The sequence below is a fragment of the Triturus cristatus genome, chromosome 7 (assembly GCF_964204655.1).
Source record: "Triturus cristatus chromosome 7, aTriCri1.1, whole genome shotgun sequence".
NCBI classification, from domain to species: Eukaryota; Metazoa; Chordata; class Amphibia; order Caudata; family Salamandridae; genus Triturus; species Triturus cristatus.
In genome coordinates, this window is record NC_140590.1 from 21,096,422 (window position 1) to 21,108,484 (window position 12,063).

The 12,063-nt window shown below is 36.0% G+C and overlaps 2 protein-coding genes across 2 annotated transcripts in view; both read right to left on the reverse strand.

Moving 5' to 3' along the window:
- LOC146808708 (cell adhesion molecule CEACAM6-like) overlaps positions 1 to 12,063 on the reverse strand; it is a 375,069-nt gene that overhangs the window by 106,438 nt on the left and 256,568 nt on the right. The gene's annotated exons all lie outside the window — the stretch shown is intronic.
- Positions 2,769 to 4,184, reverse strand: LOC146808709 (uncharacterized). Its single transcript, XM_085620359.1, has one exon. It carries the CDS (start codon positions 4,182 to 4,184, stop codon positions 2,769 to 2,771), a length of 1,416 nt encoding a protein of 471 aa, XP_085476485.1.

The following is a 12,063-nucleotide window of genomic DNA, read 5'->3' on the forward strand; positions in this document are numbered from 1 at the left end:
GATGTGATAAATGTAACAGAGAATGCAGCCAGACTACAAGCTACACAGACGGTTTTAATTAATTCTTCTGAGGAGGTTTTTCAGCCAGAAAGGAATGTGCAGGAAGGTAAACAGATCAACGGTGAGTTAATTCAAGAGCAATGTGCCCTTTTTAGGGAAACAGCCATCACAACACAGGCATAACAACGCACAACCATTACAACACAACTTTTACAACGCAAGATCTATTACAACGCATGCTATTACAACGCATGCTATTACAACGCAGATGCTATTACAACGCATGCCAATACAACGTAAGTATGGGTAAGTTTTTAATTTAAAAAATTACCTTACCCTGTAAGTTTTAAAATTTTAAACTATTTACTTACCCTACACAAGCACCCACCCAGGAGTAACAATAGTTATTATTATCCCTACACTATCCAGCACTTACCCTATTGAAGCACCCACCCAGGAGTAACAATAGTAATTAGTACCCCAACACTAATTAGTACCCCTACACTATCCAATACTTACCCTACACAAGCACCCACCCAGGAGTAACAATAGTAAATATTACCCCTACACTAACAGGCACTTACCCTACTGATGCATACCCCCTGGAGTAAGAATAGTAATTATTACCCCTACACTATCCAATACTTACCCTAATGAAGCACCCACCCTGGAGTAAGAATAGTAATTATTACCACTACATTATCCAATACTTACCATACTGATGCACACCCCCTGGAGTAAGAATAGTAATTATTACCCCTACTCTATCCAATACTTACCCTACTGATACACTCCCACCCTGGAGTAAGAATAATAATTAGTACCCCTACACTATCCAGCCCTTACCCTAAAGAAGCACACCCCCTGGAGTAAGAATAGAAATTAGTACCCCTACACTATCCAGCACTTACCCTAATGTAGCACCCACCCTGGAGTAAGAATAGAAATTAGTACCCCTACACTATCCAATACTTACCCTACTGATGCACACCCCCTGGAGTAAGAATAGTAATTATTACCCCTACACTATCCAGCACTTACCCTACTGATGCACACCCCCTGGAGTAAGAATAGTAATTATTACCCCTACACTATCCAGCACTTACCCTACTGATACACACCCCCTGGAGTAAGAATAGTAATTATTACCCCTACACTATCCAGCACTTACCCTACTGATGCACACCCCCTGGAGTAAGAATAGTAATTAGTACCCCTACACTATCCAATACTTACCCTACTGATGCACACCCCCTGGAGTAAGATTAGTTATTATTACCCCTTGAGTATGCAGCACTAACCATAATAATGTACACTACTGGAGTTAAATTAGAAATTAATCCTTTTTTAAATATTTTTAAAATTTATTTTAAAAAAATTAAAAAATAATTTAAAAATGTTTAAATAAATGTATTATAAACAATGTTTTATATTTATTTTAAAATTATTGAAAAAATTAAAAAAATTAATCATTGTAATTTAGAGAAACATTCCCACGCTTTGCCATTGAACTGAATGGAAAGAATTGTCCTTCTTTTATTTCAATAGTTTACATTGAGACTGCCGCATAAATGAAATTGAAGTTCATTTGAAGAGGATTGCGGTAGAGAATAAAAGGAAGAATGAATAGAGAAACGGTAAGTAATTTTTTAAATGGATAATGTAATGTCAAAAAAGTAGTAGTTTATTAAAAATAAATAGATTAAAAATTATTCAATAAATGCCAGACTGCGATGTTTATTTAAATATTTATTAAGATTTTTAAATAAATAGTTGTAATATTAAAAAAAAGAAAATGCATTTAAAACATAGAAAATAAATAAAATGCATATAATTAATTTAAACAGTAATAATAAATATATAACGAAATAACATTGACAAGTCCGTTCTTCGTTTTTGTTGTTTCAGATGATGTTGACGCGTAAACGTGAAACTTGACGGCAGCCATTTTCAGTAGCGTCGCAGGACATAGCAGAAGCTTGGGAGATCTGCGCTCAGGTAAGAAAATTTAAAAAACATATATACAAGTAGATGATTGTTTATTATTGCAAGGAGAGTAGAGGGAGGTTTGTAAATGTAATAAATGAAATTACTTTGTTTAATCGTAACTTGTCACGAAGTATGTTGTAAGAGTATGCCCATGTCGGGTCACGTGTTTACCATCCGAAATTGTTTGTTATAATTAAATAGGATCAAGAAAGGTTTTAGAATTCGAAAAACTGAAAAAACGAAAAAATGAGAAAATGTTTAGAAGAAAAAAAAGATGGGAAGAAAAAAGAACGATTTTCTTCATTTGGATTTTTTGCGGATTCCGGATGGACATTGCTTATTTTTTGGGGGTTTACATCTATGAAGATATACCGATGGATTTCCACGGTGAAAATCAACCGTTTTACTTTTCGTACAATTTCTTTTGGATTATTGCTTGGTGTTACTACTATTTTTCAAAAGTATACATATATTTAAAGAAGGCTTCGTACTTATGAAAAAGTACTTTGAAGAAGACTGATAGTTTGGAAGAAAAAGATATTGTCATTTTTTAATTTTTGGGGATAAAAACAATATGGGATCTTTGCCAGAGGATTTGTGTTGGAAAAAAAGTCAATCATGGAGAAAAAAATTTGGATTGCAAAGATGAAGAATAGAAAATAGAAAACAACAAAGGTAAGGTGAACCGACTTAATAATTTTGAAAATGTTTACAAAAATGTCAATTAAAACAGGAGAGATAATTTAGGGTAAAACAGGAAAGTAAAAGTCTAGTATTTATTAGTAATGTAGTATGTGTGCAACATTATCAAGGTAGTCTGAAGCCACACACAACGAAAATTGTTGTAAAGTTCCCAATAGTCTTTCAGACATTTCCTTAGATTTTTTGCTAATACGTGGGTTTAGGCTACCTGTTAATGCTTGTGACATTCTCATTTCTTGGTAACTTTTCTCCTTCCTCAAAGTTTCCAAAAAATGATAAAAGTTTGGGTGTGATTTGCCAATTGAATGATTGAAGGAGTTGTGCCATCCCTCTATGGCATTGTTTGTCTTTGCTCCTCCTTCTAAGCAGGTCGAGTAGCAGTTCCACCACTCCACATGGAAACGTGGCTTCCTCCTGCGACCAGACCTGCTTAGATGCCCAATCCATGTGTCTTCGAAATAATTTAGTAAGGGAGCCAACTTGTCTTCATTTGTGGTATAAAAGTCTGATTCTGTAATTGCAGTGTAGTATTCGTCTACACTATCAGGAGGAACAAAGCAAAGTGCAGTAAGTTTTTTCAGTTCAAATTGAAGTTTGCTGTCCGATACGTAATCCACAACTAAGGATGTTTTTTGTATCTTACGCCAAAATGCCTGGGAAAAGTGGAAAAAACATCCTTGAATTTGGGTATCCACGTAAGTTTTGGAAATCACATTAATCATTGCAAATTCGAAATCCATTATAATTTTCCTAGGACTTTTGTTGGATGTTTTTGATTTTACCACTGTTAAAACTTCAGTGTAAGTTGTGGATTGTTTATCAGGTAGCAAAGTGTATACCAAGGGGACTACAGTATTGTTAATTTTAGCATGAATGGTGTATATTTGGGTGAAAGGATGGGGCGTGCTTTTGAACGTGCCATCCATCATCCAAACATCACTATTCTCTAGCTTAACTAGATTACGGGGTGTGCTAAAGATAAGGATTCTTTTCAGTGGGTTTTTGTTGTCATGCAGTAAAAAAGGTTTGTTAGAAACAGAAAGTGAGAGTTCAGGAGGAATTAGAATGTCAGAGAAGGTTTGTGGTGTAACTCTTTGTGGGTTACTTGCCTGTTTTTTGCGTTGTATAATTCGTCTCAGATTGGGTATAATGGGCATACTGCTGGCAACATGAGTTGGGACATGTTGTGCAACCTCCCTCAAAATGGAACCACAGGAGTCATTAAAGGTGCTTGCAATTTCCTTCATCTCATTAATTGTTTCTCTCACCTCAGTCTCCATTGCAGAGGTAGAGTGGTTATGGCCTGTGGTTTTTAAGACACAGTTACCCAGAGTAACCGCTCTGCCTGTGCAATGGGTTGAGTAGTATTGCACACACCTCCAATGACACCTTGGTTCTGTTAGTCGCTCCTTGCAATAAATGTACCCTGCATGCTTTAGGAGGCGGTTTCCCTTCCTTGATGTAATGTAATTTACTGTCTTATTTGTTGACATTATCTGAAATGAAAAGAAAATATAGGAAAATATTGTAACTTTAAATTTATTTTTCTAAATTTTTTGTTTAATGATTCATTTGAGAAATCTCTTCTAAAATCATTTCTTAAAGATTAACTGCTTTGCTTGTTTTAATTTTAACATTTTTAATTCTTCCTGTTTTTACGTAAAAACAGAAAAAAATTTGATTCAGTAGAAAATACCTTTTCGATTACTTCACTTTGCTTCAAGTTGGAATTTTTGGAACGTAAAGATGATATTTGCACTGTTGTTTATTCTAAGCTGAAAGAGAGAAGGAAATAGCTTTGGTATATATTTATTCATTATTTTGTGTGTTGGTCGTTTTTGAAAAAAAAAAAGGTTATTTACATTGAAAATATCGTTTTTAAAAGAATTTACCTGTACAATTATTTGTTGTTGTTCAGAAGATGCTTTTTCTTTTCTTTTGAAGGTCTGGCAAAGCTGGTGTTTTATGGATTAAGTGTGAGCTCTTTACTGACTGTTGATATCTGTTTAAAGTTATATGATATAACAGTTAAATTTCTCTTTAAAATAGATATCACATTTAAAATACAAATTGCATTTTTTGGGGGAAATAAGTTACACAATGCAATCATTATGCAATTATTTATAGAAATTATAGAAAACAATATTTCATTAAAGAAATTCAACTTGTGAGTTTTTCATACAGTTTCAGTCTGGTTCTAGATTTTAAGATGAATCTTTTCACTATTTTCGCTCTTTGATACAGTATTAACTTTTTAGAGAGAGGGGGACATCTTTAATGTTATGTTTTTCTGCACCATTATCCTGTTATGGACGTTGCACATGGTTATGAAATTATTGATTTTCAAAGTGGTACCTCTTCTGTATTATGCATCTAATTTAAGTAAGAAGTACGTTCCTTATTAAAAAAAAAAATTACTAAGTCATCATTTTCAGAAGACATTTATCTGCAGAAGAAAAAAGTATTTAGATTTTTGAATGTTACCTTTTTAAAATAATTTCACTTCCTTCTTCTACGTATCAAGTGTGGATTTATTCTTTACATCTCCTACAGTAATAAAAAAAAATATATAAACATTTCAATGGTTTAAAACTATTTTTTTTATAATGGTAATGATTTTGGGTTTAAATGAACTCACCTCTAAAACTTCTGTGGTAATTTGGAGAAGGTTAAATGGATTTTGGTTGTTTTTTTTTCTCAAAAAATAATTTGTTTTCTGATTTGTTTCTCTGATGGAATAAGTATGATTAGAAATGGTTAGGAATTTAATTTAAAAAAATTATTTTAAATTAATTTGAGTTTTCAACCTCATTTTAAATTATTTTCCATTGTATGCACCAGTTTAAATTTATATTTCCTATTAGTCAAACAATATCTATCTATTTTTGCAAAACAAATATCAGTCAAGTTTTAAAAAAACATCACATTCCTCCTTTACACCCCTATTTTGACAATTTTTGAATTATAAAAAATTAATGCTAAGACAAGTCTGGTATATCACAGGTTTGCTACTTCTTCACATAAGTGCAAATTAATTAATAAACTCATTTTTATTGCGTAATTTTTTCAGTCACTATGTAATTAGTACCCCTACACTATCCAGCACTTACCCTACAGATGCACCCCCACCCGGGAGTAACAATAGTAATTATTACCCCTACACTATCCAGCACTTACCCTAAAGAAGCACCCCCCTTGGAGTAAGAATAGTAATTATTACCCCTACACTATCCAATACTTACCCTAATGATGCACACCCCCTGGAGTAAGAATAGTAATTATTACCCCTACACTATCCATCTCTTACCTTAATGAAGCACCCACCCTGGAGTAAGAATATAAATTATTACCCCTACACTATCAAGCACTTACCCTACTGATGCACACCCCACTTGGAGTAAGAATAGTAATTATTAAACATTTTAAGAACATTTTATTTTCTTCACCACTATATGGATTATCATTTGAGGGTGGCTTATTACAACATTTCATATTTTTAAAATACATATTTTTACAAACACATCGTTCAATGATTTGGAAATTATTTCATTAATGTATTTTATTCATTGACTTACTTTCGACTTCAGTATGCGAAATCCAATATTTACCACGTTTCAAGACATTCACAAGAAAGGTATTCGAAAACCTGTAAAATAATGAACATTTATAAAATTCATGTTCTGTGGATTTAAAAATGTGAGTAAGTTAATCATTTGTTATATTTGAAGTTACTTACTTGCTTGATTGGAGAGGCTGTTATGTGATGTCAAACTGGAATTGACTTTGAGACAGAGGCAGTGAAAAAAGCGTGTGCTCTCGCTGGTAGTCAGTCGACAACTGTTTGCAAAATGGTGGACGTCTTCTTTTTATACTTTTTTTGATGTACAACCATTATTTTCGTGAAAATATGTATTGTGATTATCTTTTTTTTCTTGATTTGTTCATGTGGAAACATATATTTTAATAATCAATTTAATTTATGCCCGTTTATTTGGATTGTGTCTGTTTTAAACTCCATTTTGTTTGCTTGACGCTGTAGTTTATGTCATTGAAACTGTTGTAGGACTTGTGTTCGAGATAAGAGATAAGGTCATAAATGGTGGTCTGCTTGTTTTCTTTTCACTCAACTTCATTTTAAACTGTGTTAATTTCGTAATTTTAGTTTTAAAATTATATCAAGTTAATTCTCAATTGTTCCGTATTTTAAAAATATTTTAAATATTTTTAAATTGCTTGCGTAATTTTAATACTCGAGAAATACTCGAGTATTAAAATTAATACCTGAGTATTAATTTTGTAATAGAGTATTTACACCAAAATATGTGTACATTTTCCCTCCACATTTTAATACACTTACCCACCCAAAACCCCTATTTTCCCTGCATCCCGTGCCAGGTTGTATTTTACAAATTTTAAAAAAATATATTTTTGCGTTGTAATGGTATGCGTTGTATTGTCTTGCTAATTTATGGCTCTTTTAATGTATTTGTATGGCTCTTTTAATGCGTTGTAAAGGTTATCGTTGTAAAAACATTTTTTGAAACAGACTATGCGTTGTAAAAAATGTGTTGTAAAAGCATGCGTTGTAATAGCATGCGTTGTATCATCATACATCCCCTTTTTAGTTACTGAGCAGTGCAGGGAAAGAAGAGGTCACTGTTAAATTCAGATGCTGGACAAATGCAGATGATTCTGTGCTTTTGCGCACCAAAAGATACTGGACAGAACAGAATTGGAGAAACTGTGGTTTGCCTATGGGAGATTGTAATGGTTATTAAGTGGCAGGTACAGACAGAAAAACAGTTTGCACCGGATTTAATAGAAGATCCAGGGGTGGAGTTTGAAACACAAGATTTCCAAGTGAATGTGCCCCATGTTATAAAGGAAATTAATTTGAAACAGTACAGAATACCAGATGGGCGTGAAGGGATCAGTGAGATCATGCAGGGCTTGACAGATTGAGGTGGTGACCCTAATTGTGTAGCCTGTGCGCAAATGTGATAATTCTTGGTGCATGACAGTTGATTATTGCGAACTGGACAAACATATACCTTCTTTGACTGATGCTGTCCCAGATAGTGTTACAGAAGTAGCATGGGACTTGGTATGTGACTCCTGATATTGCCAATGCTTTTTTCTTTTTGATATGTCAAGACTAGAGCAGTTTAGTTTTTTTTTCATGAGGTGATAGACTAATGACAGTTATGAATTTGCTTGAATTAGTTAGACAGAATGGGGGAGCATTTTCAGATTAAAGAATGTGAAGTCTTGCTGGAGGTCAGGAGAGGTTAAAGCTGTTTTTCCTCTCAGACATGTAAAGAGTTGTTACGTAGAAATCTGGGACACGGGAAGAAATGAAATACACTGTTGATGCTTCATTTGAAAGCGTCTTTGACATTGATGTTTGGGAGGCTTGCAATGAGATCATCCAGCAACGCTGAGAAGAGCTCAGGCTTTCTGTGAAGGCTGAGGAGGAATTCCTACAGGAGGGGTCGATTGATGCTTTTATTCGATTTGTACATACAAATCATACAAGAAAAAACACAATTGAAATATTAAAATCACCAGATAATCTTTCCTAAAAAATGGAAAAAGCTAAAGTGCAGCAAGTGAAAAGTAATCATGCCTCTATAGGTCAACATGTTTTGATAAAATACACGACGTTCTTACATAGACTAACTGGGAGTCAGTAGAAATTACTTACTAGGCCTTTACTGAGAACTGTATATTAAAATTATTAAATAATCATTCAATACTGTGGGGCACTGCATAAATACCTTAATACAGACATTGATATAAAATTCAAAGAGAAATAAAACATATGTATACAGACAGGGATAATAACAATAATTTCATCATGAATAAACCCTGGCAGCTGTATAACACAAGTACAGACAGGTCAGTAAACAACATTAAAGTACAATACTTTTCCTGGTAGCTGTACAATTTAAAATAAAAGTAGCCAAGTAGAAACAAATCTCCTCGTTCACTAGTAAAGATAAAAATATCAATGCTGTTTGTGTGGTACAGATGTTGTATTTAATAAAAATTGGTTTAAGGTATTTAAGCCTAAAATACTGATAAAATTTACAAAAAAGTAAAAAATGGCAACTACTCTGACGAGAAGTACCGTCACACAGGAGGGGTCATCCCAGCTCCTCTCCCCAGTAGACAGAGACAGCTTCTTGGAGATAGATGTCTGGGAGGCTTGCAAAGGTGCAGGTTCTCCCCCCCCCCCCCATGAGGAGAGTTGCAGAGCAGATAGGAGCAGACGAAAGTTGGCAGGAGTGCAGAGCACTTCGACCTTGGAATAGATAAGGTGCGAGCTAGAGACAGCAGAGAAGTCTCTGCTTGTTATGTTTGGTGAGGGGCCATTTGGTGTCCGCAGAGATTTGTGAAGGGGGGCAGCACCTGTGAGGGGTGCAGTGAGAGAAGTGAGAGAAGGAGACTGCCCCAGCCCTTCTTGCTGTGTAAAGAAAAAGAGAGATGTTACCAAGAATTCAGAGGCTAAAGCGTTGGTAGTATTCTTAGACAATTCCCCAGAGCTAGAGGAGAGCTATGTAGAAATGCAAGACAGAAAAGGTGTGCTTTTGAAAAATGTTTTTTGCAAGAAGAGTGATGCTTGTTTCTTTTTCAGATTCGCCCAGTTCTCCATGTGTGAGTGGGACTCCCTTCTCCCGTGTGAGTGGGGCCCTTCCTCTGCCCCCTCCTCCCCCCTCCCCTTCCTCCTTCCCTCCCTCCCCCCAAGCCTGGAGTGATCGTCAGACCAGACGGTGGCAGCTGATGCCTGTGGCTGACCAGACTGGATGGGGTCCTCCCTTGTCAAGGAGATACAGATACAGATGCAGATATATGCCGGAGAGCATGATGGACTGCTTCTTTCCAAGCAAAGAGGGATCAGCAGAGTGTGGAACTGTTTCCTTCACGTGAGGCCGACTTTACATGCATGAAGGCTGTGTGTCTTTCACACAGCGTGACTGCTTGTGTGACAGTGAAGACAAAACAAAAGAGGGAACTACAGGATGTGCTTTGCCAGAACTGTTTTATCAATGTGAAGTACAGATGCAATGGGAGACGGCTGTGTGTTTTTTCACACAGGACTGTTTTTGTTTTTAGGGATGGAGACCAATAGAGACGCTTTGCTGCAATCGGAGTAGATATTTTTTGTTGCTACAATATATTAGTTTGGCAGTGGAGTTTCTAGTTTAACCATTAGAGGCATTAGGCGCATTCAAAAGCTTGATTCATTTATTTTGTGTATCCATTCAACATGTATCCAGATATCTATGAGCTATTTCTAGATGCACCTGGGTTATTGCTTTTACATGTATTTAGAGAATGCAGACTTTCTTTGCTCTAAAGTGATTATTATATACTTTTGATGAGTTTTTCAGTTTTACAGTGGAGTATTTCGATCATAGTTGCTTTTTAGTCCTGATTTGTTTTGAATTATGTATTTTTGTGTAGCCACTTCAACACATGAGTTGCTGTTTCAACATGTGTTTTTTAGTAGTTGTGCCTTTCAATTTAGGAATGTGGTTTTAAATGGTTTTGCTTTCAATTGAGATATGTAGTGCTTCAATGATAGTTTTGTTTTTCAGTTATGATATACAGTTGCTATTTGCTTTGCAATTATTTCATTTTTGCAGTTAAGAGATCCAATGCTTCCTTCACAGTTGTGCCTTTAGTTAACAGATTTTGTTTTTGACATATGTGAATGGTGATGATCGAGGGTCATGGGGAGCAATGTAGTGAATGAGACACTTTTGTGGTCTGACACCCTATGATGACCCTCAACCACCACCATTTTGTACTGACTTAAGTGTGTTATGTTACCTTAGCCTTAATGTAGGATGGGTTTGCATATGCCTGCTTTTCTTCTGTCTTTTAGTGGAATAGTCTTTCCAAGAATAGAAGGTATGGGATGTTGAGGTGCAGTCTTGTGGGTGGTGGTGCACACATGTGCTCAATGTTGTATACTGAGGGATTAAGTTTATAATGTTATTTGGGTTAGGTGAATTATGATTTTGACCTATTGGCTTTGACGTGGTCTAATGTCATTCTGCCTTCTGACTTTACTTTGCTTCAAACTTTTCTGTGTGCACAGTGGTGCTTGTAAGTTGTGTGGATGAGAATTATAGGTGCTCGTTTGACATGGTTTCATGTCATCCTTGCTTTTTTGATTCCATCTTGCTTTGAACCTTTGTGTGCATGGCTTAACTAACTCTGAAGCCATTTTCTGTGAAGAAGAGGGCATGTTTTGCTCTGCCTCCTGTTTTTCACACTTTACTGACTAGAGAGAACTGGTTCTTATCAGGGGAATGTAAATGGTTTGACTCGTAGCCATAGCAAGGGCCTGATCAACCATTGCTGTGACCTTGGAGCAAGCTGGTACGGGCTCTCATGAGAACTAGGGGGCGGAGCTTGCTAGAAGCTTCGCTGTGTTTTGAATGTGTATTAAAAAGGGGAGTCTACACTGGGTTGGTGGAAGTTCATCCGTGGAGCAGACGTGCTGTCACGCAAGAGTGGAGGCTGGTCTCACCTCTGAGCTTTCGCCCGGTTCAAGCAATGGACTCCCCTTGAACAAAGTGGGGTGAAATGATGGAGCATTAGGTGAGGTGTCTCTGCTACTAACTGTCTCTCGATTCTTTAATGATTCTTTCCTTTCCTTCTTATTTTCTGATTCTTATATCCATACATATATATATTTCTACATATATATTTCCCTTGATTGTGTTTCAATCATACTATTGATATGTTAGAGTCTGCTATGATAGGTGCATTTGGCTTACTGTGTGGTGCTATTTACTAATAAATACATCCCAGATATACCAATTCGTCTTTTCCTTGTAGCAGGAGGTGTGGACTCTTCTTGGCCAAGTATTCTGTTGTAGAAGGATGGGTGAATTCCCTTCTAACAGGTAATTGTGTTATAGGAAGTTGTGCTAATCCTGACAAGTGATGTGCAAATTATTGTTTTCTTGCCTTGCCTTTGGGGGAGTGTTGAAAGTTTGCCCACCTTAGGAAGTGCTGTGTATATGTTATATTTCATAAGTTTGGAACTGATCTTCTCTCCCTGGGAAAGTGACGGTACATTCCTTGGTCCAGGGGAGAACTAAAATTTGTCATTACACATGGGCACTAGGCCTACCCTCATAAGTGAGGTACCATTTTTATCGGGAGACTTTGATGAATGCTAGGTGCATGGAAGTTTGTGGATCCACGCAGATTCCAGAACTTTCCATCACAGAAATGTGAGGAAAATGTGTTTTTTTACAAAGTTTGAGTTTTGCAAGGGATTCTGGGTAACAGAAACTAGTCAAAGCCACATACGTCACCCCATCCTGGATTCCCCTGAGTGTCTAGTTTAAA